The sequence below is a fragment of the Coturnix japonica genome, chromosome 1 (assembly GCF_001577835.2).
Source record: "Coturnix japonica isolate 7356 chromosome 1, Coturnix japonica 2.1, whole genome shotgun sequence".
Taxonomy (NCBI): Eukaryota; Metazoa; Chordata; class Aves; order Galliformes; family Phasianidae; genus Coturnix; species Coturnix japonica.
The window spans coordinates 160,566,443-160,594,107 of NC_029516.1; the positions used below are offsets into that span (position 1 = coordinate 160,566,443).

General features: G+C 43.8%; 1 protein-coding gene across 2 annotated transcripts in view; it reads left to right on the forward strand.

Annotated features, from left to right (window-relative positions):
• The window catches only part of ARHGAP20 (Rho GTPase activating protein 20), a 58,305-nt gene that overhangs the window by 21,784 nt on the left and 8,856 nt on the right, over positions 1-27,665 (forward strand). The window contains exons 3-11 of one of the 2 annotated variants that reach the window (XM_015852194.1): positions 4,987-5,157; positions 8,174-8,233; positions 10,816-10,965; positions 12,807-12,848; positions 14,119-14,203; positions 16,924-17,001; positions 19,496-19,562; positions 21,767-21,949; positions 26,056-26,234. In XM_015852194.1, the coding sequence (XP_015707680.1) occupies positions 4,987-5,157; positions 8,174-8,233; positions 10,816-10,965; positions 12,807-12,848; positions 14,119-14,203; positions 16,924-17,001; positions 19,496-19,562; positions 21,767-21,949; positions 26,056-26,234 (1,015 nt within the window). The remainder of the gene's footprint in view (positions 1-4,986; positions 5,158-8,173; positions 8,234-10,815; positions 10,966-12,806; positions 12,849-14,118; positions 14,204-16,923; positions 17,002-19,495; positions 19,563-21,766; positions 21,950-26,055; positions 26,235-27,665) is intronic. The other variant, XM_015852195.2, reaches the window with a different exon arrangement.

Consider the following 27,665-nt stretch of genomic DNA (forward strand, 5'->3'; position numbering starts at 1 on the left):
CCCCCTTCTGGTACTGGAAGGCCTCTGTAAGGCCCCCTGGCACCTTCTCTTCTCCGGGCTGAAGAGACCCAGTGAATAATACTGTAATAAGTTTGTTATCTCGGATGCAAAACAACTTCTAACCACACAATGTGCATAATACACCTTATGCATTAAATGATTTCCACCAGTAAACAATCCTGGTTTCAAAGCTCCAGTTAACAAAGCCAGTGTCATTAGCAAAAATATGAAGCAAACATCTATTAAGCTGACATGGAATTTTCTCCTGACAGGAAATTTTATGAACTTAAGTGTCAAAGAAGGAGACACAGAAAGAAAGTGCAAACATCAGTAGCTGAGCTCCAGTGTGAGCTCCATTAAGAAAGTGACTGGACTTAATTTTTCTAGACCAGAACTGTTTTGAAGGATGTCTCTGCTGGTCACAAATCATGTGTTGGCCCTGACTGATATATTCATTTTGGCTAAAATCTGCAATGTGGGCTGGGCTGCATACAGTTCTGACTGTGCAGATAACTGCTGTTTTCCCCAGCTTTAGGAAGGTGTGAAGAGCTCCTGCTTCTCTCTCTGGGTTGCTCCAATCCAGCACTCTGACTCAGTAAAGAGAATGTAAATGCAGAAGCTGAAAATTAATTTGCTGCATTTTTTTCCTAAAGATAATTTGCTGATTCTTTAAATTGATTCAAAGCAAGACCCTGAGATAAACAGAATAATCCTGTGGTCTGTGAATGCTGTGAGTTCTGGCATCTGCTCTGCCTTGGTGAGCTCTGCACTTTGGAATAGGTGTCAGAGTTGTGGCTAAAACGAAGTTGGGTTTATGCCATGAGCTGCAAGCTCTACAGACATAGGGATGAAACTGGGAAGAGCTGAGCAAACTGGGAAGAATTGAGTCTTTACCTGGGCTTCAGAATGGGCACAAATATTGCATTTAAGAAAATATTTTACTTGATATGCCTATGTGTGGAATGAGACTAGGCTGAGTTGTTCACTCTAGGAGGAATTTGGAAATTTCTGATGTAGGCGTAGCTGCTGGGCAGGGTCTCACCTGTCTGGACTGCTTTGTGTTCCAACCCAATGTGTAGCTGCCATTGCCCCTCTCTGCTAATGAAACTGCATTTCTCACCTACCTCATGTGTAGGACTTCTGAGATTGCTCAGTCTGGAGGAGTCCCAGGGGAGACCTTATTGCTCTCTACAACTGCCAGAAAGGAGGTTGTGGTGAGATGGGGGTCAGCCTCTGCTCACAGGTAACAGTGACAGGACAAGACATAGTGGCCTTAAGTTGCACCAGAGAAGGTTCCATTTGGATAATAGAAACAGTTTCTTCTCAGGAGGAGCAGTGAGGCACTGGCACAGGCTGGAGGTGTTCAAGAACCATGAGATGTGGCACTGAGAGATGTGGTTAGTGGGTGTTGTAGGGTTGATGGTTGGACTGGAAGATCTTAGTGGTCTTTTCCAATCTTCATGATTCTGTGACTTCAGAGGTTAAAGAGCAGAGTGTTGTGTCCGTAGAAATCAGCCATGGAGATGGCATTGAGACTGTGTCTTTAGAGGAAATAGATTTCTGCAGCTGCAGAAGCTGTCATCTGCAGAGAAAAGTTCTAACAGAGGACAATAATGAGAACAAGGTGTGTGGTTAGGATGGAGCACAAGCAGTGTGTGAAAAGAACGTAAGGAAGCTGAGATACCTGCAGTAGCTCATGCCAGCTTATGTACATTGGGGTACAGATTGCTTCCCTAAATGATAGATAGGGTGAAGTCATCCACTGGAATCAAGGGGAAGTTTCCCATTGGCATATACAGTCTTTGTATCATCGATTTCATAACAGCTTAACATAGACTTGAAATCTCTGTGGGTGTCTATAATTTCTTCCATTGCTTTCAATACAAATAGACAGTTAAGCTGATGTCTCCACCACACTAAGAATTAAAACAAACACCTTGGGGATCATATTGTTCAGGTACCTGTTTTTCTGAGAAACCCCATGGAAGTTTCAGTGGGGGAAGAAGGAGCACTGCTTGCTCTTTTGTGGTTTCTGGTAAACACAGCATTGCCCGAGTGAGCGTGGATGTGTTTGCTTTCATATGAGCTGGATGCAACGAGGATGTATTTTCTGTGTTTGGCTGACTACTGAGAGCTTTCAGCTTCATATGTTACACCCACAAAATTGAAGCATCCTTTTAAATCACTGTGCTTTGGGAAAAAAAAAAAAAAAATAGGCACAAAATACCTATTCTGATTAATTTGAAAAATAATAGGTGTGAAAACTAGGCCCTGAAAATGTCAGGAGAAAACTCTTCAATTATCTTTTCACTAATTTCAGGCTGCAGAATGATTTTAATCTATTCCTGAATAAGCTGGGAGTCCCTCTAGATATCCTCAAATAACAGAATTTACTTCTTGGTTAAAATCATGCATGAAAATTTCAGACCCCAAAATAGTAACTTTGTGAAGAAATACCCAACTGAGGCGAGACAGGTGTAGTGGGAATGCCATCTAAGTGCCAACGTTAGCCCAGATTCTACATGAAGCAGAACATGACCGCTGACTTCGCAGGATAACCCTGTCTTTCAGATATCAGTTCACAGTCCCTTCTTAACAAATGAGGATGAAGGCTGTTTTCCTTTACAGACTGGGAAGGTGTTACTTTGTGGGGTCCCACAAGTATTGATTGTAGAATGAATTTAGGAGAACGCAGAGAATTCTGAGAAGGCCCGAGATTACCGGCATACTTTTACTAGGAGAGTGGTTAGGCCCTGGAAAAGGCTGCCCAGGGAGGTTGTGGATGCCCCGTCCTTGGAGGTGTTCAAGGCCAGGTTGGACAGGGCCCTGGGCAACCTGATCTAGTAAAGGTGTGTGTTTGGTGGCCCTGCCAGGCAGGGGGGTTGGAACTACATGATCCTTGAGGTCCCTTCCAACCCGGGTCATTCTGTGATTCTGTGGAAGTTTTTTAACGATGTCATGAATCACATTGGCATAAGCACTGATTTTTGCATAATTCTATTTGAATGAATTTTCAAAGAGTGTATATGTGACTGCTTAGCATTTTTTTAAAACAAGACCTATTTAATGGCCAGAAAAATCAGCGAGCCATTAAAAACTGAACTTCAACATTACCTTTCATATAAATCCCTGTGCCTGAGGTTACAGCTTATCTGCATTTTCTTCAATGTAACAAAACTTGTGTTTCATTCATGTCTTTTAAAAATGGAAGAAAAGGAACATCAATTGAGAGGATCAAAAGGATGCTTTTGATTTTCCCCCATCTTCCTGAGCTGTGGGGCTTTAGAAGGCCTGGTTGAATAAATAGCTTTGATTTTTGTCTGCTTTGTTTCAGAGAAAGAAGAGATTTTCACCTATATTATTTTTTGCTTTTTTTTTTGGTCAGGTAAACTCCGATAAAACACATCAGTCCTGTTTAGAGTTCGGATGATAGAGATGCATGGAAAGAACTAAAGATCTGAGTCAAAGGGACTTCACTAAAATAGCTGATTTATATTATTGCATTTTCCTTTTCTGAAACCAAGTTTGAGCCTTGCTGGCATCAGTAAACCTCGTACACCCTCCTTCGCTTATCTGTGTGACAAAGGTTTTGCTTAGTTTAATTTGGCATGTTTGTGGGATGACAAACCAGGGCAATGAAATGTGGGAGCAGGAATGATCCAAGTTGAGTGGCCTATATGGAAATATTTGAGGCTGAGTCTGCAGGAATTTGAGTATGGTTTAATGAACATTTGTGGTTGTTTGGTTGCAGCAGTGAAACATGAAAGGTTTTGTTCTGACTATTGTCATTACTGGATTCAAATATAAGCACTGTTTCTCCATTTAACCTTTGAGATAAAGACCGGGCATGATTTCTACACAGGTGGACTGGTCATCTTTCTCTATTTCTATTAAAGTTGTCGGGCCAAGTACCAGCAAACTGCCAGTCACCAATGAACTGCTGAATTGGTCAGTTCTCATGCAGGTGGCATGTTGTGGGCTACACAGTGTGTGTCAGCAACACCCAGTGTGTTGGACCAAAGTTCCTCTCTGTTTTTTAACCTCTGCCCTCATGAGCACCCCTTCTGCTTAAGAGCAATCAGATAACTTTGGTTTGCATTATTCATCTGAAAGATGTTTTTCTTCTTTCTCTCTTCCCTAAAGGAGCAGGTAATTAAAGACAAGAGGGAAACTGTCAGTTAAGTTGAGGAATTCCTTCATAAACTCAGGCTCCCAACCAGAAAGGGGAAAACAGAAAAACCAAGATGCTCACCAGCCCCTTGCACATCAGTGAAAGTGTGTCCTGTTAATGTAGGCCAATCTGAGAGCTTATCCTTTCTCTCCCTGCTGTCAGGATTTCCTAAATAATTTCCTGAGTAATCCAGCTACAGGCAGCAAGGAGAGGAGGCTGGGAAATCAGCCAGGCTGTAAGGGAGGTGTAAGGAGGCTTGTAATCTTCTTCGAAGATTTTCTCTGCTCACTCTTGTTTTCTTTCATATCCCTCCTGTGTGTTTTGGGGCTTTCACTTTGTAATGTCCATTTCTTCTCTCAACAAAATCATTAGGTGTTTGTCTTTCATTCCAGTGGGTATAGGAATAAACCATAAGCTCAAAGCTGCTCACTTCAGGCTTTTCTTGCCAAGCTGATCCAACCGAGATTTAGCTTGACTTTTCTTTTTCTTTTTGCTTGTTGAAGAATATATGAAGAATATATTTGAATAAAAACAGAACTGTTTGTTCAGCCAAAAGGAAGGGTTTCATTTGGAAAGACCTCTAGGGAATGCAAGTAATTGGAAAAGTCAGATCTACAAGATCTGGAGAAAAAAATGCTGATAGGTCCTGGCTTTAATCCAGAAGTTCCTTAGGTAAAGCACACCATAGTGCAGGAAGCCCAGATCTGGTTCTGACATCTGCTTTTTGCAGTGGGTGTGAACAGTCTCTGCCCAGTCCTCACTCACTGACATCTGGGTTAATTGGTTTCCTTTATTCCCTCTGTTTCCATTTGCAGGGAAGGCTGCTTCTCCCCCATCAGCCCAGAGGCATGTCCCCTTGTGCAGTCCTTCATGTGCCACAACAGGACGTTCCTCCTTGATGGCCACGTGCAGCTGAAGACAGGCTTGCAGACCCAGGAGCGACACCTCTTCCTCTTCACAGACCTTCTGGTTGTTGCCAAGTCCAAGTGAGTATGGCATCCCCTCCTACAGAGTATCCCTATTTCTCTGTAGAGGAATTCCTTCATGCTTTTTTGGTAGTAAATCTCCCCTAAATCATCAAGCAGCTTTTTGTTCGGTCAACATGAGTTAGGTGTCTGAACTCAGCAGTCACTTTTTTAGACATTAGAACCCATATTGTTCACAGCACAGAGCAGTAGCAGATGTTCTTGAACACACTGCTTATATCAAGTTCCCTGCCTTGCGAACTGAGTATTATTAAACTCACCACTGCTCAGTGTGTCCCTTGGGATCCCCTTAACTGAAAGTTGCATTAGAAAGTCATCATCAATCCTATGGGGTTGCTGTGTCGGTGAGAGGCTACAGGCTTTCACACTTACCTGGGAGCTGCTTTGATGCTCTCCAGTGATCATAGTTTTAAGGTTGGAAAGACCACTAAGATCATCTAGTCCAACCATCAACCCATGCCTGTGACCACTCTAGACCACATCACTCAGTGTGACATCCACCCTTCTCTTGAAAACCTCTGGGAATGGTGATTCTACCACCTCCCTCATCATCCTGTGCCTCACCACTCCTTCTGAGAAGAAAGGTGGTAAGCAGCTGATGAGCAGCTGCCTTAGAACAGAAGTCATTGGCAGCACCACAGTGCTGTGCCAGGAGCAGCATGGGGCTGGGAAGCCGTGCTCAATGGTCTGGGCCGAGCTCCTGTGCAGTCAGGCTTGCTGCTAAGCTCTGATTGTTCACTCTACCATTCACAATTAAATCAGATTTACAAGCTGTGTCTAGCATGCCAGCTTCATGCAGCATTTGTAGTTTAAGGCAATTTTAGAGGGTGCTTTCGCTTGTTGTTATGGGAAAATAACCATAAAGGATCCTGAAACAGCTTCATTCTCTGTTAGGCACTGTTTGTAGTCTCACAGGGTGGGTAATCTCAATGTGAATCCTGGGCTTTTGCGATGTGTCTCTTTGCTTAAGCAGTTGTTTCAGAGGCCGCTGGGAAAAGCCAGAATAAATCTGTGTTTTCAGTATAAATCTGAACAGTGTCTGTTTGAATCACACATAGTGAATGCAACCCCCCCAGATGAACTCCTTCACCTTATGTGGTGTGACAACACGGAGAGTACTGTACCCAGACATGCTCTGCTAAGGGTGGGTGTGAACACTGAGATATTTACAGGACATCTTATTGCTCTAGCAGTAATATAAATGTTATTGCCTTTGTTTGTGACTGTGTTGTGTTTAGGCTGGGATTCATCTCCATTTAAGCTTTCAAATGCTTATGAGTATTTGCAGCTCACCTAGGTTTGTAGGGTCCTTTGTGTCAGCAGGGGAAAGCCAGCACCTCCCTGTGGCAAACCCTTTAGAAAACAGCATCAGCAGTGGAGAGGGGGGTGCTCCCAATGGCTGCTCAGTGGCATCATCTCACCGCCTTAGGTGTGAGCTCCTGAGCTGTGGAAGGCTGAAGCCACGTGAGGTGAGTCCCTCCAGTCAGCATGCTGAGCCCCAGGCTGAGCTGTGCGTTCCTGCAGGTCTGGCTGGCTCCCAGTAGCATTGGAAAGCCCTACTCTGTGTCACCACTCCAAAATATGGTCCCCAGGGAGAAAATAACAGCTCTTACAGCACTTGATTTAATGTGGTGAGGAGTCTGCAATGTTTGATGGAGTTGGAACAGAACAAATTGTGCTTCTGCATGTGGAAAGAAAAGGGGAGAAATAAGCCACATCTTTGCTAGAAATGATAAAAATAGTTTTTGGAGTGATATCGCTTCGTGTATTTTGAATTATATTCATGCATTTTAAAGAACTCATTGGGATGTTCTCTCTATAGCCTCCCTGACAGCATTTTTTTTTTAAACATCAGAGCTGTCACTAATGAACACTATGTGAAAATCAGCATTTTTAAAGGTACCACACACTAAAATACCATTGCTGATTCCTAGAGGAAAACCTGAGTGGTACGTACTGCTCTGCAGCCATAACTAGGGATTGCTGTTGACTTTCCAATAATGGACACAGAGTCGGACCACAGGGTCACCAGGATAATGTGTAGACAGAATTGATGATGCAGATGAGTCTGACTTAACTTCAAGGTTATTCCATGTGCAGGTGTTAAAAGTTTGTATTATTCTTTTCATTAGGCAGTTCTTTTAACTTGGAGCCTATACACATCTAAGAGATGGCTCTTACATGCAGCTCAGAGCACTGTCAGTGCCAGCTGAGCTGGAGGTAGCTGGTCACTGCACAAAGGAGCTCATGTGTAATTAGATTTTGTGTGATTGGCAAATGGGTGTACATTCCTCTAAAGAGGAGCAACAAATATCTTGTGTCCTCTAAGTTGGCTGAGCGAAGTCCTGCCCAGCACTGAGCTCCTGCTTAAAAGGAATGAATTGGCATTGCTCCCATGGAAATGTGGGGAGGTGAGTCCTCTCCACAGCTGATCTCGTGTGCCTTTGGACAAGGTGCCTATCAATTTTCTGATACTTTATAATCATTTTTTAAATGCAGACTGTTATCTTTTCAGTTCATCCATTAGCCCAGCTGGTGAAAAATAAGACTAATACCCCGTGCTTGTCTCTCTTCTGTCCCTTCATTTAATGCCTTCGTGTGAGGACTGCCATACATTAATTGATTGAAAGGGTTGGGTATTTTTTTCACTAAACCTATAGTAAGAGTGCAAAATCGTATGCTGTTTTCCATTTACTGATTAGATTTCTTCTAGAGAGTGTGTGTTTTAATTCAGCAGAGTTCAAGGACGTTTCAGTTCACTGATCGAGGTTTCTCAAATAAGTTTTTATAAGGGAAGGAAATGGCCTCCTCTTTCTTCTCCATAACACACACACACATAAATACATTCATTTTAGGGTTATTTTCCGAACTTGGCTGGACATAGAAATTAATGGTTGAGTAAATACGTGGAATTACGGTAGCGATTGCCCACTAGTTCCATTAATGCTTTTGTCAGAAAGTCCTATTAAGAAGATTAGCAAATCTAGTGAGAAGTTAATCTTCCATCTGTTAACAGCCTCAAGGTATCCAATTGCCACTTACAGAAAGCCAAAGGAACTGAGTTTGCTCTGCAGAGGTAAGACATCTCGGGGTACATCGGTACCTCCACCATTGATGAGCATGAGTTTTCTTTGATTTCAGTGCAAATTGGATCTGCCTGATCTTTACAGGACTGCTTTAAAAAATTACCTTAGATAAAGATCATCTTTAAAAATATGAAATACTCTTTCCATTTTTCCAGTGTTCAGCCCTGCTTCTACCTTAGTCAGTAATGATAAATTCACTTCTAGAGGTAATGCCTTGGCCCTTAAATAGCCAGCCCACCTTTCACCAACACTGAGAACTCATGGACTGGAGAAAGGATGTGGCAGATGGGGATAAAATACCTCAGGCCCTTTAGATGTTAATGGAGGCTCCCGTTTCAGTGCCTCTAGAAACCAGGCCACTCGAATACTGATGATAGCTGAGAGCTGTGACTAGGCATGGCAAATAGGGTAAGGATATACATCAGGAACGACGGGGTGAGCAGCTCTGTGTTTCACCCTGCCAACACCTGCTGCTGGCACTGCGGGGGCCTGGCTTTATGAACTGTAAATGCTAATAAGTGAAGCAGCCAGTAGAGAGTTCACTGTACTGAATACTGGGGAAAAGGAGTTGAGAAAGGGAAGCTCAGCAGGCTTATCCCCAGCATAACCCCAGTCTTAATGGTGCTGCCAGGCCAAGCACCCATTTATTTACATTTACACTACAATTTATGTCTGTATTTGGCTGTAAGTCTCCATTTTTTACAGTTCATTCCATGAACAGTCTTGATGCACTCCTTTCTGTATTCATCTTATCTGTTAGATCACAGATTGGCTCAATGATGAGCATATTGAAATATTCTAAGCTTCTTTTGGACAGGGTAACAAAGTGTAATAGCTTAAAGAGAGCTGGAATGTTCAGCTGGCAGGAAACACTACAATATGGCTTAAAAATGCAAGAGTTTGAGATGGCATTTTACAGTATTTTACAGTGTTCTCACTCAAGTGCACCTTTTTGTTGTGGTGTGCACTGGAGGTCTTTTCTTTCCCAGCACTGTGAATGTGGCAGGGTTATCAGCAGTGCTCTGTTCAGAGATACCTGTCAGCACAATGTCAGCTGGACCAACAGAGGTACTGCAAGTTCATCTCAATCCTCTTTAAAGCTGCAAACTCCAAGTATTTTCATGCTTCAGACTGCATTAGTTCAGTCTGTTCTAATCAAATACCTTGTAAACAAGACTAATCTCTGAGAAGGTAGTCGTCGTGTACCAGAGCTCTAACGAAGTGCTTACCTGGCATATTTATTTATAGAGCACTAATCACCATGCTGCCTGGCACTATCCCCATCCACATTTGCAACAGCGCGATGAGCTGACATGCTCTTGTTTGTAGTCCTCGGATTAGAAGGGCCTTCAGGGAAGAGCCATTTCTTCTTCAGCCTTTCCCTGTTAGCACAGCAGGCTCGTGGTTTGGATGTACATTAAATTTCAAGAATTTAGAAAAATCATGTAATATGCCTTCTTTGTAAATAAGTAGATGTTCTGAGAACACAGTAGGTGTTCTTACAGCAGAACAGCTTTGCAAAAGTGGACTTGGGGTTCTGATGGACATGTGAACACGAATCAACAGTGTTCCAGAACACAAGTCTGCACTGTGCCTCTGTCATTAAGAAGGCAAACAGTATTCGTAGCTGCATTTGGAAAGCATTGCCAGCAGATCAAAGGAGGTTATCCTTGCCCTCTCCTCAGCTCTGGTGAGATCACATCTGGATTGCTGGGTCCTGTTCTGGGCACCCCAGTAGCAGAGACATATGGACATACTGGCGTGAGTCCAGTGAGGGGCTGTCAAGATAATGAAAGGACTGGAGCACCTCTGCTGTGAGGAGAAGCTGAGAGCTGGGTTTGTTCATCCTGGAGGAGAGGAGGCTCAGGGGGATCTCATCAGTGCCCATAAATACCTGGAGGCAGGCTGCCAAGAACTCAGAGCCAGGCTCTGCTCGGTAGTACCCAGTGCCAGGACATGTGGCAATGGGCACAAACTCGAGAGCAGGAGGTTCCCTCTGAACATGAGGAAGCTTTTGAACCAGAAAACCTCCAGAGGTGCCTTCTATCCCTACCAATCCTGTGATGCTGTGAAGTCCTGCAGATGGTTTGTGGAGGCCTGACATGACCCAAGCTGTTGTGTCTTTCCTGAGGACTAGCTTTTTCAGTCTGGTCAAGTTGTTGCTATTCACAATCACCATAGCTGTTGACCATGGAGCTAAGCAATCATACTGTACTGTTAACACCTCAGCAGAGCTGAAGTTGCTGAAGTCAAAGAGTGATTTTGCCTGATGGTGAAATTTGGAGGTGAGCTCCAGTCATGGGCAGTTTTGTCACGGAAAGCAAGATGTCAGTGGATGATGTCACAAGCAGCCTATTTATCTCCCATATCAATTCTGTTGATCCCACTTGGATCAGAATTTGTTACATTTTCACATGCAAGCCAAACAAAACGTTGGTTTCTTTAACTAAAGCAGAACTGCTCTTTCCATCCTTTCCTTTCAGATGCGCTCAAAGGAAGAGGAAACCTTAAGTTATTTAACCTGTCTCGTTATGTATTCCTGTGTGTGACAAACGTGAATTTCTGCCATCAGGTCGCACTCTCATTTCAAACTGAAGTGCCAAGCACGTCTCTGTGAGATGTGGACAGCATTTTGCACAGAAGAAGTCTGCGAAGGCAGCACCGACCCAGACAGGTCCTTTGTTTTGGGCTGGCCCACCACTAACTGTGTGGCAAATTTCAGGTAAGAAACGAGGTATGTTTTATTTAACAAGTTACTGAAATGCGTTTAGGCTGAGAGGTAGAGACAGCCATAGAGTCATTTCAGAACCGGTGAATATAGGAAGGAAGAAGTATAGGAAGGAAGACTCTTAACATAGTTTCCTCTACTGCTGTGAGCAAATCACCCTCTCTGCCCCACCTTCAGTCTCTGCAAATGTAGCAGCAATACTCCCTTATCACTTAAAAAATCTGAGAGGATGTGTGCTTTGGCACAGCACTTTCTGTGCTGCAGACTCGCTCGGTTGGGAGTCTCTTTTTGTTTGTTTTTAACATAATTGGTTGCACACTTCAGTTAATTAATAAAATGAACTAGAAATAGTAGACAATCAAGCTAATTATTAGGATCCAAGAGACCCTTGCAGGACAACTTCAAACAGAAGTGCTTGTACTGGAAGTAGTAGGAGACAAAGAGCAAAACAGCGACTTTTTCCTATTTCTCTTTTCATAAAATTGTGCCAGTGAAAATGTCAGAATTCCTCCTGAAGCAGAATCACTGAAAGACCGTGGTCCATCTTTGCAGCACTGACTGCAGAACACATAAGGGCTATAGAGGAAATGTCAGTGATTAGACTAATTGCACTCTCAGTGGGAGGGCTGTGTGCTCACTGTGGGTGAGGGAGTGCACTGTCACCCTTAAATCCCAGACAGTGGCTGTGACTTGGAAAATGCATTTTCCTCTTTACCCTCAGAGAGCAAAAGCTGACACGTGTGGCTTGATTTCTGTGTCACGTTGTTCATATCCACAGATATCCACACAGAGTGCTGTGCACAAACTGTTCTTTGTTGAGATGTTTGTTCTGCTTTGACTTTTTTTTCCTGGCTTAATAATCCTGAAACAAAACTGAATTTTTCTATTGATTTTTAATCGAACTCCTGCCAATAAACATGAGCTTTGATCTGGAGACAGTGTGTGGTTCTTTATAGCTATCAGAAACTAGGAGAGTATGAAAGCAATAGCAGCAATCCAGAATCAGAGATATATAAAAGGGAAATTGTTTTACGTCTGGAAGCACATAGAAAATCTAAAACACCATGTGTGAGTCCACAGATTGCATATCCTACAGAGCTGAAGCAGCCAAAGCAGAATCACAGTCACAGTGTTTGTGAAGTGCGTGCCCCTGAAGCGGCATCATTCAGTAGATTTGTAGTTCCCTAAATGCCTGCTCTGACAATATGAAGAACCTGATTTGCATAAGTAGCAGAGGGAATAGCAGCTACTCCATCTGGGACAGGATTTGGATCAAGGAAGTTGGCACAAAATTAGGTTAAATTCCTTGTGCTGTCCTGTTATTAGCTGCATTTACCCGGGTAGGTTTGTATCCTTGAAAGTGTTGAAACAAGACAGGTGTTAAAAAGTACAAAGTTAAGCATTTCTGAGTGAAGCAGTTTATATGTGTATGTTGTAATTTGGTGGTAAGCCAAGTAGTAAATGAGAAGATAAATGGCAGAAATAGAAAGAAACCTATATACCTTAGGAAATACCTTTATACTTTTAAATTAAGTTATCATTTTTAAGCAGAGTGCTCTTCTCTTTGGACATCAGTTCCTATCTGAATTCACAGTAAAGCTTTGATTTCTGTGATCAAGATAACAACAGGGGCTTTTGATCTCCCTGGCAGCCTTTCCTGTTGATTTTGCAGGGAAACAGGTTTTTCATTCAAATTTCAAAAAGCCTTTTATTTTTGGTATGTATTTGTGGCACTTGCAACCAAGAAGCAATCCATTTCTCTGTGGTTTGCACACGGGCTCTTTTGCTATCAGAATGACAGCTGATTTGTCTCTCTTTTTCTTCAATTCTTACAGGTCTGCAGAGCAGAAGGAAACATGGCTCTCCTTTTTGCAAAGGTACTTTATTATAGAGTCTTTGAAGGCACTGAAAAAGTTCCCAGCCATCTAGACCAGTGATTCCTAAATAATGGTACAAATGCCATAATTATAGAAGCTCTTCCAAAGAAAGGAAAAAGTCATTCCACACCTTCTCCCTGCTGAGAGCTGCATGTGCCCTTTGTGCACCAGTTACTACTCAAGGAGGAAAACTCTTTTCCCTGTTGCTGCCCATGGCCCAACAGAAAACGGCAGCTATTTGTAATGTATTTTCTTTCCTTCACTGTTAAGTATACATTGCCACCTTCACTCTAGTTGAGACTGTGGCTCTTTTGAAATTGATGGCATCTAACAAAGCCCAGCTCCGAATCCCCTGTTCTAACCTATCTGCAGTTCATGGCAGTGCAGTGCAGTGGGGCTAACTTCAGTTGTATGAAATGTAGCCTAAGTCAGAGGATATACACAAGGGTCTGGGTAAACAGAGACCTCATTTCAGTCAACGTTTTGAACAGAATACTACTAAGGTGATTTTGTTTTCTCTACGCCTAAACTTTATTTCATTCTTTGCAGTTCACAGGGCTGTTCAAGTCATCCCTCCTGGGGGTGATTTATAATTCACTCTTCTCCTGTTCAGTCTCTTTCACTGTTCTGGATGATGAACTGTAAATGATTTCAGCAGAAGCTGATGGTACAGCCTGAGACATTACAGTGATTAGTAGTTTTATCTGCATTTCTGTTTAAAACTGTCCTGACTTTGCTGCATCCCGTTCTTCATAGTTAGGCCTAGCTGTATAGACCCTCCTGTGCAATAACTGATCAGGAATTCACATCCTTCATAAGTAGTTGTCATGTTCTCAAATAATCACTGAGTTATGCCATGACCTGACTGAGCTACAGATGTCCCTGTTCACTGCAGGGGAGTCTGGCTAGGTGGCTTTTAAGGGTTCCTTCCCACTCAAACAGTTCTGTGATTCTGTGATTCTAAAGCAGAATGATGCCATGTTGATGGGCTCTTTAAAATGAAAACTGCTGGGAAGTCTACGTGTGGATTTTAAATCTGGTTCTTCTGCTGTTTACACTGATTTCTGCAGTGTAGCAACTTGGACACAGCGGGGTATTTCTAGGTACTATGGTCAGAACATGCTGGAGGCTTTCCTTTTCTCTGAGGTCTTTCTATTGCAATAGATATGAAAATGATCTTCCTACGTGGTTTCTGCTTGATTGCTATTTAAATGTTGGTCTTTATGTTTACTATATTAAATATTCACTTGTTTTGCATTTGTTTTGGCAGTCGAATAAGGGAAGAGAAAGAAAAAGACTATCCTAAAAGCATTCCTCTGAAGATCATTGCAAAGGATGTTGGAACCTGTGCATATGTAAGTGCTCTTGAGCTAATCTAGGGGTATAAATCCACATCATCTGTAAATCCTGTGCATGTCAGGGATGGGAGGGTTCTTTTGGGTTACAGCCTCCTTTAAGGATCTAACCCCCTCTAGAAGACATAGCATATGCGGCCCTCAAGTGTGTGTTTCCTGTCTCTACTGAGTGAGTTCTTTTTAAAAGACAGTGTTCTTAGTAAGGAAGGGGTTGGCCTCTTCTCCAAGGTAACAGTGAGAGGATGACAGGGAATGGCCTCAGTTTGTGCCAGAAGAGGTTCAGGTTGGATATTAGGAACAATTTCTACTTAGGAAGAGTGGTGAGGCAGTCACCATCCGTGGGGGGGTTCGAGAAATGTGGAAATGTGGCACTGAGGGATGTGGTCAGTGGGCACAGTGGGAATGGGCTGATGTTTGGATTGGATGATCTTAGCAGTCTTTTCCAACCTTAATGATTCTTTGATTAGAAATACTGGGTCCAACACACAAGCTAAAGACTTTAGAGTTTAACCCCCCCCAAACCATATCTAAATGAATTCATGCATAAACATTTTCAGAAATGCAAGTACAGTGTTCCTTTTTTTTTTTTTTTTTTGCTTTTAAAACTGATTTAAACTCACAGCTGCCTTCATTCAATTCTGCAATGCTGCAATGTGTTTTATTGTTTATAATGATCATAAATCTGTAAAGCTGTGTACATGAACACTCTGAAATTGCCCTAAATGTGGTTTTCATCAGCTCGGGGATGTTGGTACATTGTGGGCACAAAGGAAGTTGGTAGAGAAAGACTGTCTACAGAGTGATTTGCATCTTTTTTTCCAAGCCATTTTTTACCATTTTAAACAAAATCCTTGTAGGTAGGCAGTTCCCCCAGTGATGTGCTGGCATTCAGTGGTAATCCATCCATTCTCCCTCTGCTTCTTTGACATTTGTCCTTTCCTTCTAATGGTACTTTTAAGACACGTATCTCATGCTCAGAAGCACAAAGAGCGTTTTCAGGAATGTGAGAAGTTTTCACCGCAGTTAGACTTCATTGGATGTCTTTGCTCAACACTGAATTCTGTACTTGGCAGTGACAGAAACATAAAGAATTCCGCCTTATTCTGAAAATCTCTGTCAAAGTGAATTGTAATAGAATTGCTGAGTTGCTAAGAGAAATGTTAATGAACAATAATTGTGGTATTCCAAATGAAGGACTGCAGATCAAGGTGGGCTCAGGTGTAAATGTCTATAAAGCACACCTGCACCCCGATGTTGCACTCTTGTTCCACGGTTGTTTGGGGGGATTTTGGATATCTTTTCTCCTTTGCTGTAGTTAATTCATGTGCCAAATACAGTTTCCTGATCCTAGAAATGGATCTTGGTCCTAGAAATGACACACTGCAGCCTAGCCGTTACCAGTAATAAAGCAGATGAGGAGGAGCAGATGGAAACTTAGTGATGCAAATAGTTCTTATGGCACTCTGCTGCCTGTACTACAGCAGCTGGGGATGCCTGAGAAATATTTCTCTTTTTTGGAGGGTAGGGAAGGGTAAACACAAGGCATAAACCGTTTTATTATATTCTAGCCCAGAGCAAAACTTATGCAAATGTGCTGACCTACTGCTGAGAGCCAGATGTCAGTGCTTTGGGCAAATGTTAAATTTTTTATGGTATGAGCATTCAGATATGTCCTCAAGCAAGATGTAGAATACTCTCACTACTTTCATTTGATTGCCATGGCAGCTTGTTACCATCAGGGACTTACACACTGTACAGCTCAGATCTTGTCTAAATGCAGAATGTCAGGCGGCTGTTTCACCTAAACATCACATGGCCAGCATAAAATTGATGTGCTGCACGGAGCTGCAGGCTACAGCAAACTGTCCTGGGATGGGCAGGGACACTGACATCCTGGTTCTGCACCCTCCTCCCCCTCCCCGCCGCCCTTCCTTTGGGACATTGGGAGGTTTGAGAAAAGGTGTTCTGGACATGCTCTCCCCACCTGCTTTTCCGCTATGCAAGGTGATTGCAGTGGTGCTGTGCACTGCAGCAGGGATGGGAATGGAGTTGTTAATCCTGAAATGTGTGACGTGCAGCATGATAGTGCATAGCAACATCCCATGGTTCAGGAGGAGGCCTGGCTCTGGGCAGCAGGTGCTGAGTCTTGCCATTGCTGTGTAGAAAACGGGCCTTTGTGCCCACTTTGTTCTTCTTTACTGCTACTGTGCTGGAGGGGCAATGTTTTTAACTGGAGGACACATTCCCAAGAGGAAGTGTTTCTGGTATTAAGCCAGATCTAGTTTTGAGAAGACTATATAGAAAGCGGCAAAGAATATAGAGAACAGCCTATGTACAGTGTGCTCTTACCAGGAGTTCTTCAATAGAAAGGGAAGGAAGTGATTTACAATTGATATGAAGCCTGAAAAGCACTGAAATGTTTCTTTTATTTTCAAAGGGGACATGCATGCATCTCGTCCCCAGGAATCATGGCACTGTGCCCTTCTGATGGAGCTCTCGGGGAAGCAGGGAGCGAATACAGGCAGTGTGTGACAAGGCAGAGGAGTCAGACCTCTGTCTCAGGCAGCTGGGTCTTTCTCTGCAGTATAACTTCCTTATTCAGCAAAATTTTAACTCCCCTTTGTTTTGGCAATGAATCATGCAGTTATTGGACTTCAGATACTCTGTGCAAATCCAGTTTTTAATGCCATTTTGCCTTTCTCCTTTTTCTCTGTTTGCAGTCAAAAACCCTAAATGTAACCAATGTTGATACAGCCAATGATGTCATTCTCATGGCCCTGCAGCAGCTGGGAATTTCTGTGAGTACTTGCACTGGTCTTAATGAGTCGCTTTTAATCATCAAATCTTCTCTTGCACCTTTTCCAAGACTTAGGATGTGAACATAAATCAAAGCCTTTATCATTAGCAATTCAGTGTCGTTGGAATTAAGCGATACTTCGCTAATATACAGACCTCCAGAGATCATCAAACACCTTAAAAGTGTTGGATAAGTCTCCCATCCCTGTGATGAATAAGTTGTGTTTGAAGTTGCTTTTAAATCCATTTTGCTGATAGGTGAGAGGAGAATCTTGATACAAAAAAAGTGAGTTCGATGCAGCTCCTTTTGTGTACTTCATTGTGAGCAGGAAACCTGCTGACCTGCTTGTCTGTCAGTTTCATAATATGCAGAAATGCATGGTCAGCTATGTCCCCAGATTACAGGCACAAGCGCTGCTTTTGCATGTCCAGATCAGACCCTGTAAACACCCACAGATCTTTGGTATCATGTGAGAAGAGAGTAACCAAGTGATCACACAGAATCTGAATTCATCCAATTGAAGCAACAGTCTGAAACTGCCTAAGACTGAACCAGTCTATGTCAAGAATGAAGACCACACTATGTTACAGCTGCGATTCTGTATCACAGTATATTTCATTTTTGCCTATTTCATGGATGTCGTTTGCATTTTCTCATTTCTTTTACAGAAAAATCAGGAAGATGGTGTTACTAAAAAAGACTGTTTTGTTTGGGGTGCATGGGAGGAGGAGCTGCTTTGGTGCAGCTCTGTGTTCTTTTGCATGTAGCACTGTCAAGCCATTCCTCCTCTTTACAATCTTATTTCAAGTAGAAAAAAAAAGAGAAAGCCTTCTGCAAGATGTACAATCTTGCCCATGGAATCATTTGCTCAGAGTAATATATTGCATCTCTTCACTGCATCTGCATAGCATAAAGCCTTTTTCATTAGTGGCAGATGATCAGATTAGCAATAAAATCAGATGAGCTAAATAAATTAAGCTGCAGTCTATATATCACCCAGCTCCCCCAAAGGATTGATCTGACTGCGAGGGAGCTTTTCCTTATGCACCATCTCGAGGGGCTTTTCATGTCCAGAGAGAACCACTTGAAAGGAGCTCTATGACTTTTCAATAGCAGTTATAAAAACTACATTCCCCATGTTGTGTGGTTCATGTTACTTTGTCTGAGCTCACTCTGTTTTCATGCATCGGGGTTTTTCCCTCTGGTTTCTCTGATAAAATGACAACCAGTTCTCACAAAATGACATTGAGCCTTTCTCCCAGATGTTCAAGGGGAACAGACAGAAGGGCTTTGGGCTCTCCAGCTCCGTAGGTACACTCACTGCTTTTTCTGGAACAGCCTCATAAAGCCCATAAAGGACATTTGCAATCAGGAGATGAGCCCTGCCTGGCTCTTCTCCTTCCCTGCCCCCTCTTCCCAGTAACTAACCCCTTCATATATATATATATATTTAAAAGGAAAAGTAAATACTGTTCTTGTGCTCCTCAGCTGTATTTATTTGCTCCTGGCAGCTTGCCCTGAGGCACCAGAGATGTCTCCAAAGCCTATTTATTTTCCTTCTGCCTCCTGCTAGCTGACTTAACAACAGTGCTAATATTGCCCAGAGAGCTCTGTCACTCAGCGAGCGAACCGCATGGTCTTTATGGGGTGTATTGGCACTATAGTGGGCGTGTGCAGCAAACAGGAGAGTCTCAGGAGCTCTGGGACACTGCATTAAGGTCCAGACAGTACCTAACAGTGGGCAAATCTGTTTACAAAGAGGTAGGATTTAATTGTTGAGCTTAATTCGGCTTTGGGGTATTTATCATCTTTTGTAGCCAGGGAACTTTTAGGCTTTAATTATCCTCACTGAAAAGGCATTTAAGGTGCAGTAGTTCGCGTTTCATACAATGTAGTTATCCACTTCACTGCTGCCTTTCCTTCTGGAAGTGGTTAGTATTAAATGGCATTCTTTCTGTCTCTATTGCCTCGCTTTCATATCTGAAATAACGTGCTATTCACCTCCTTCAAGTAAGCTGTTACATTGACTCGTGTATTTACGCTAAGGGCAATATGTAGAATGTGCTTTCAAATCAGCAGTTTTACAGGCTTTGCCTAAAGTTGCTCACATTCTCCAATCTTCTGGAAATTGTCTCCTTTGATGTAAATTTATCCTCCCCACTGTGCATTATGAAGGAGGGTTCCGCAGCCTTAGAGCAGCATCCAATGCTCCTGAGCCCTTACACTCCCAGCACCTGCACAGCAGGGCATACAAGGCTGCGTGCTGAGTGCCACAAGTCCCTTGGGTACCAGCTGGGATGGCTGCAGGTGAGGGGCTGAATTCCCCATGGTAGAGAATTCAGAAACTTGCATGGTAGCAACTTCAGGCACTGTGGAAATAAATGGGGCTCCACTGATGTCAGTGGCAAGGTGCAGGTTATGGTTATATTGTGAGAAACCTGACACGAACTTATTTGTAGTGGCTGGCAAACTTATTCTTGATTTTGCTTCCACAGGGCTCTGAGAAAGACTACAAGCTGTGGGTGATTTCAGGAAGAGAAGACGCTCCATACCCTCTCATTGGTATGTTGGTGACATCATCTTATTTTTCAGCTTTCACTCATTGTTTTTAGTGCTGAAGGAAGCAAGAAATGCAGAGAATACTGATGTGCAGTTTCCTCTTCTGTTTTTTGGGCTGCTTTTTTCCCCTTTCTTCCTCTTATTTCCCTGTCACCAAGTTTGCCTGTTTAGGGAGCTAAGCAGATGCTGATCCTTAATTCTGATGAGCAACGTGTCTGATTGTGTCACATTCACAGAGACAGAAAAAGCTCATTTATTCCTGCTCTGTTTTTGCTATTTTTGGCTGCACAAGCCTCTGTCTTTCCCAGAGCCAACCTCTCCCCTCAGCTGCCTCCTCCCATGGAGCTGCTCCAGCTTTGCCATATTTCCTCCTACAGTCCCATAGCATTGTTTACTCTCCTCTCCTCCTCAGTTCAGCTCAGCAGAGTTCTGAGAAATGTTCTGTGCTTCCACAGCTCACCTGATTCCAGTGGGCCTTTGCAGACCTGTGTTTCTGCAGATCTGTATTAGTGTTAGGACAAGATGCAACAGCCTCAGGTTGCACTGGGTTGGTTCAGATTGAGTATTAGGAAACGTTTCTTCTCAGAAAGAGTGGTGATGCAGTGGCACAGACTGCCCAGGGAGGTGGTGCAGTCACTGTCCCTGGAGGGGTTTGGGAAATGTGGAGATGTGGCACTGAGGGATGTGGTCATTGGGCACGATGAGGATGGTTGGACTGCTTGATCTTAGAGTTCTTTTCCAAACTCAATGATTCTATGACTCTCTTACCGGCTGGCAGCTCCCCTCTGAGTAGGAGCAAACTGTTCTTATTTCTTATTCACTTTCTAAAATGCTTTTCTAAACATTCTGTCACCAGAAACCAACCCAAAGCTGAGAAGTGATGAAATGGGCTGGTTTGATTTTGGCCTGTGATTCTCCGAGAATAAATCCTCCCAATATTAAGAACCTTTCCCCCACAAAAGTCCAGCATTACTTGTGCTATATAAGAGTTCACACACAATTAGAACAAGAAAAAATCATGGAATTTCTGTTTTCCTCCTGCAAATCTAATTCCTGTGAATCTTAGCATTCCTTCTTAAAGCATCCTAAGCTACAAATGCTTTGCTGTAGTCAGACAACAGTAATATGTATGAAATGTCTAACCTGAACACCTTATGGACATTGCATGTTGTTTTGTCTTTGAAATGTACCAAACATTGTCTTGTAGACTATTATGTGTAGCTCAGCCAGGTAAAATCCCACTTGTAGTTTTAAATACAGAAGCAGAGCATTTAGAGATGAGGCAGACCTGTCTAACTGACACTCTCTCACTGGAAGTTTGAGGTACAAGCTTTGTAAAAGAAGAATCCAACTGATGCTGTTCCTGATATTTACACAAAGGTTTATCAGATAAACCTTTTATTGGCTTTTATCAGGGGTGCACATTTGAAGCAGTTTGACTACATTTCAGTTTCACCCTACCTACAGTCTCAAATAGGTTTACTTCCACTATCAGCCCTCAAATTTAAGTACAAGGTAACCAGTTTAATTAACTAATACATATCAGATTTAATATGCTTTAGCTGCCATGTGTTTAGACAAGTTCAAAACGTGTCTTTCTGCTGGCAGTTTTGAAAGCTCCTCCAGAAATGAGTTGCCTCTGCACAGTCCCAAAAGGTGCCGTTGATTGCAGCTCACCTGCAGCAGCCCTAGGACTTGTGTTTCCTTCCTCTCAGCCTCAGGCAGGAGGTGCACTTGTGTTTCTCCTGGCTTCATTACCGTGCAGAGGCAGGGAGCATCACTTTCATAGTGGACTTTGTTTGTTTTGCACACTCAGGTGACAGGTGACTGCTCCCAGAATCATGTTTCTTGACAGAATTGTATGAGAAACCAGCACCTAAACCTTCAGTGTCACATGTAAAGCAAGAGAAAGAATAGACACTGAACACACAAACAGTCACTCCTGTTCTACTGATGGGCTTTTATGTGATGCAGCTGTACAAGGTCTGATGGCAGCTTTACATATGCTTAGTTACCCTGAATGCAGTGACTCCATATCTGCCCAAGTATTATTTATGCCAGTGTAAACATGCAGAAAAGTGACAATTCTCAGGTAATTGAGAAATTGCTGTGGCCAGCATGTAAAATGCTTTTCCTCCAAGGTAGGTGGGAGCTGTGAGAGCCTCCAGCCAGTCCAGCCCACATGACAGGAATTTCTTTTTGCACAGGCCACGAATATCCCTTTGGGATCAAGATGAGCCACATCCGCGATGCGATGCCCCATGGCTCAAAGCACTGTGCCTGCCCCAGGCAGCTGCAGGGCTACTTCCTGACTGAGCAGCTGCCCCAGGAGCTGCAGTGCCAGTTTGTGCTGAAGCCAAGCCGCCTGGCCGAGAGCCCACCGCTGCACGGTACGTGGTCTGCCGCTGCCTCCGGAACGCAGAGCCTGCCCGTGGCCTGGCAGGGCTGGGGGAAGATAGAGTGCTGGGATGGAGGGTGGGCAGTGAGAAGCAGCGGGCAGATGTCTGTCAAGTTGCGCAAGGGGAGGTTCAGGTTGGGTATTAGGAAAAATTTCCTCTCGGGAAGGGTGGTGAGGCAGCGGCACAGGATGCCCGGGGAGGTGGTGCGGTCACTGTCCCTGGAAGTGTTCAAGAAGTGTGGAGGTGTGGCACTGAGGGTCATCACTAGTGGGCACGATGGGGATGGCTTAATGGTCGGACTGGGAGATCTAAGTGGTTTTCTACCTCCATGATTCTGTGGCACTGTACCTAGGTGCAGTGAGGGAATACTGCTTCTTTATTTCACTATTCCCTGTGTAAGGTGAAGACAGCAATATTTTCTCCTGCCTTTGGCCTTGGTCCTGCAAAAATATGAGCACCTGCTCTCTGTTTTGCACTTTGTTGTCAACGATACGGTGACTGCTCACGGGTAGAACATATGGGCAGATCTTTACAGGCTGGGGCGTTAGGCTATAAACACCATGTGACAAGGATTCATCCCACAGTGTGTTCTTATTGTGCTTCACATGCTATCACGCTAAGCATAGTTGGGTATTCTGCCCTTCTTCCCTATTAATGACTCCATATCAATAAATATAATATACGTGCACTCTGTTATAATTTGCAGCCCCCAATAGCCAAGATCTCCTAAAATGTATGAGTAGAATCCATTTGTAATGTTTTGAGAAATTAAACGTAGCAAGGCAATATTATTACCTGTTACAAATTGTTCCGGAAATTGATTGTGTTTTTATATAAATTAATTTCCTTTCCACACTCCTTTACCCCCCTCTCCCCAAGTAATTTGTATCATGTATTACTTCACAGCATATTTCAAGAATGAGGCAATCTAGCAGAGGGGTGTAATTAGGTTTACAGGCCCCGCTTGGCAGCTGACATTGACTGGCAAGAGAAAATAGGAATGCAAATCAGCACAGATGTGATGTCGGCAGCACGGATTGAGCTGTGGGAAGGGGCCAGGCTGGCACTGGGGCTGCCTGTACAACTGAAGGAGGGCCAGGGCCACACGGCTGGAGGAGAAGCTGTTTGTCCTTGTGCCTTACCTGCTTCCATCCTCTGCTGATCGAACCGATTAGAGTAGTGTGTAGGTCTGGTTGTTGCAAACCAGATCACCTTGCTGTTCATCATGCTCTTCCCACCACTTTCTCACCTGTTTTGGTTTTGGAAAAGGATGAAGGGTGTCTTTGTGCTAGCTAAGGCTATGATTTGGTTTTGGGCTTGTCTTCAGGTCAGCAAACCAAGCAGTGTGGGACTGCTGGGGGACCACTGGGCACAGCACCACATATAGGGTAATTTATAGGGAGGAGGGTTTGTTTGCCCACTCTTTGATGCCCATACACTATGTAACCCTCCTTCCCTGCTCCAGAGAAACTCACCCCAGGCAGGAGAGGATTTCCCTGCTCCTCAGCAAGTGGTTGCTCTTCTGGTGGTGGTGCTACCTGAGCACTAACAATATTCTGTTTCTTTTTCGTGATAAAACCAGAAACTTGGAATCCAAGTTTGAGCAGCATCTTCAGCCACCTCTCCCTGTAACCACAGTACAGACATGGCATGCACCCTTGGCAAGTTCAGAACCGTACAGTTTTTAACCAAATGTTACCCTGGCCAGGATCTCACATTTGTGAGGCTGAGCAACTCTGTGCCACCAAGACCATCCTCCTCCTGCCACCCCACTGCCATCATCTGTGGTACATCAGCTCCCCTGGCACTGGTGTTGCTGGACCAGACACACAAAGGGGAAGCTTCCCAGGGCTCTGGGAAACCTGGTGGAGCTGTAGGTGTTCCTGTTAAGTGCAGGGGAGTTGGACCAGGTGGTCATTAAAGGGTCCTTTCCAATTGAAATGATTCTATGACTCTATGAAACTGCTCAGCTGAACCACGTGAGGCCGTATGGGTGGTGACACGACTGACTACTGGCTGTCCTGTGAGATAAGAAGCTGTGTGGACACCAACTGTGCTGCTGTAGCTGTGTCAGCAGTGCTGGCAGAATAGCTGAAAAACCTACAGAAGAATTTACTGTGTGGGAACACCACGATGTTTCCCTCCTGCAGCTTTTCAACACATAACAGAACCAGCACCTTGCTGCTGAACACGGCCATTAAGTCATGCTCATGAGTACACATCTAAAAAATACCATAGATGCTAATTTGCCTTAAGTTTGACTTGAAAGAGCTGACTGCTGTCAGTGACTCGTCTGTCATCCAAATTGTTATTTAGTCGTCTGGTAAAAGAGAGAGCAAATTGTCAGCGAGTTGGTCTCAATACAGAAAGAAGGTCTTTGAAAACTGTTTGAAAGGATTTGGTCAGGAAGGACACTGTGTTTCTAAGCAGATCTGAGGTTTTCTTTGGAAGTTCCCGATTAGTCTGTGAGAAGAGGAAATGAGCACTTGTGCAACTGAGATGCTGCCAATGAAGAAACCGAATCCCCTGTGTGTAAGATATGAGCCCAGATGATCCCTAGGCAGATGGCTCCTGTTGTGAGCTCCGAGCAAGATGGGCAGCCAACGTGGTGTTGCTTTTTTTTCTGATTCTGGGTTAGAATAACCCACCATAGCAGGCCCTGGGGTGCACTCTGGTGTCTGCATATGGGAGCTGTGTCTTCCACAGAGTGATAACTTGCATCTGTCTTGGCTGGGAGCAGGCTGTACACCAAATGTAGCTCTGCAGAGATTCAAGAAGGGAAAACGTACATCTTCCTCTTTGCATTTGCTCTTTACCCTGACACTTCCCCCCCCCCCCCCCTTTGAAATAGGGATGGGAAACGAATGAGTTCTGTTGCTCAGTGTGTTGATTTTGTAAGTGAGGTGGCATTTTGCTGCCTGGCATTACTTGTTGGTTTCTGTCCTGGTGTGCTGAAGAACATCCATTCAGCTTTGCCTCCTGTTCCAGGAGAGCTGCATTTAATCACAGTTACCCATTGCTCACATCGTCCATTTGGGCCGTGGCTTTCAAGAGATGAGTCTGAGAAAAGTTCCTTATTTTGACACTGTTTTTCTTTCATTTCTGCTACTCTTTTTTTTTTTTTTTCCCCTCTAAAATAGAATCTCTCCTTAATTTTGACATGCTGAGATACACAACGCTGTCAGAAAAAAGCCACACCAAACTATACTTGTGATTGTGTGTCTGGAGTTCTAAGTGGAGCAAGCCATAGTCATGTGCAAATGCCCTGCTCACCTGAAAGAAAAATTATTGTTTTGAAAGTTGTACTTATATTCTCCCAAAACATGATGTGTCAAGTAAAGCCATAGACATTGCCAAGCTTATATTTCATGGAGCTTTGGGCTGCTTAAAATGTATATCCTCATTATTTTTTTATGAAAGGAATTTTTCATCAGGCTTTAGTATGGGTATGTTCACATTTTGAGTTAAACTGTAACTTTTCATCCTGTAAATCGCTAAAGAAAAGCCTTCCACCCATTCCCTAAGGGAACATGATCTTCCAGATTGGAATGATGTATAAGAAAAATCACTGCCTGGGCTAAAAACCACACATAGTAAAGTACAGGAGAGAAAAATCTGGTATTATGTTGCAATCTGTCCTTCTGCAAGTATTAGTTCTACCCTCTGCCCTCTACAACAGCAGAAGCTCATCACAGTGCTGGGGGAAGTTGGGTACCTCCAGACAGTCAGCCAAGGGGAGGCTGGTGGTGCTTGTGTGTGCACTTGTCCCAAAGAAGGTCTGTGGTTTCACACCTACAGATGGGAGATGAGGCCTTGAGCACAGGCCAACCATATGCAAAGTGCTCAGGCTGAGGTGCTGACACTGCGGTCAGGCTGTGCAGTGTGGCTCTTGGTGATCCTCCTGAGAGCGTGGTTGGGCTGCAGTCACACGCACACGCACAGGTATGTACATGGTGGATTAGGCCAAGCCGGATGCCAGGATGTTGGTTCAGTTCATGACATTTTTTCCTTCGATACCACAGCAACCACTGCAAAACAAATACTGGAGTTAGAATTGAAATGCATTTCTTCTAATAAACACCTCTCTCTTTTCACAGACTTGAGCCAGAAGTCATTTAAAAGGAAAAGATCCATCATAAATTGGGCTTTCTGGCGTGGCCCAGGCACCCACTTGGACAACGCTCCCCTCTCCTCGACATCTGCTGCCCCTGGGAAGCTCTTTGGGCTGCTGCTAACAGCCATCTGCGAGGACGACAACCTGCCCAAGCCTCTCCTGGTGAGTCCAGGCACAGGGCTGGCTCTTACAGTGGTGGAATGTCTTTGTGCAGCCAATGAGAACACGGAGATGCTGTGGAAATGGGACACCGCAATTACTCAAGCAGAGAAAACAGCAGGAAACCTCATCTATGGTTCCCAACAAAAACTTTGGTTTTTAACATACACTGTGGTCAGGCCTGGTTAATGCCAGACAGCTTGAGAAGCATGTGACTGCTCTGGGCTGCTGCTTCTCTATAGCCCATGTTGTAAGGCTGGTTCCCAAATCCTCACTTATGTGGTGCAAATAAACACCATACTCACGCATACTTTTCAAATCACTTGTAAGGTTTCTGTAGAATTCCCAACCACGAGCAGGTGATATCTGCTGTCCAGTATAGGCAGCCCATGCTTGCACAGAAATGCCACCTGCCCTCCAACCTTTCCAGAGCCTTTCTTGAAGACACCCACCCCAGGGCAGACAAGCACTCTGAGTCCTCATTTTTAGTCAGGAGGAGTGGTGAGGCAGTGGCACAGGGAGATGGTGCAGTCACCACCTCTACAGGGGTTCAAGAGATGTGGTGATGTGGCACTGAGGGACATGGTTAGTGGTATGGCAGTGATGGGCTGACGTTTGGACTGAAAGATATAAGTGGTCTTTTCCAACCTGAATGATTCTGTGGTTCTGTGATTTTGGGTCAGGAAGGAATCCTGTTGTTGATGCAGCAATTGAAATGTTTACCAAAGGGAGGGAGCAATTCCCACCATGGACCTGCAGGATTGGACTTTATTTCAGCAGACTGGCTTCCAGCTGGAACAATGTGAAATCTATGGGGTTACATCAGTTTACAGTAACAGATGTGTTTGTCTCTAAAGCTCGTGCTTGATGTGCTGCTTTATCATTTCCTGAACAGTGAATCACACCAGGACTTTTCAGGTCTTTTGAGAGCGTGGGTTTGCTATTTTCTTTTGAGGGGGCAGTGTAAATTTTTATCACTATTTAAATAATCCCTCTAGAGATGAGCCCTATGAGGACCTGGTGTCTCTTTCTCTCCCTTTGAGAGAGGAGCCAAAGCTGCATTTTGGAAATTTCTTCAAAACAGAACTACTAGGCAAATTGTATCTGAAGAAAGTGCAGAGTTACTAAGGATAGAATCAGAGCTTGGTAGGTTTTGTGGTTTGAATCTTAGAACACTGTGTTTATGCCACAAAATGTAACTTGCTTTTGATTTCATGCAGCATCTCTGGAGAATGGAAAACTGCATCTGAGATATGAGGTGGGATTTATCTGCAAGAGAAGGGAGATATTAGGAATGAATGTTGCAGGCGTATTTGATATCTCTGCTGCAAAGCTCCAAACTTGATTTCACAGCTGAAGGGCTCTCTGTTAGTCATTGCCTCACTGAATTATCTTACACCATTAGCTTCCTTTGTGTAATCTTTTGGATTTACT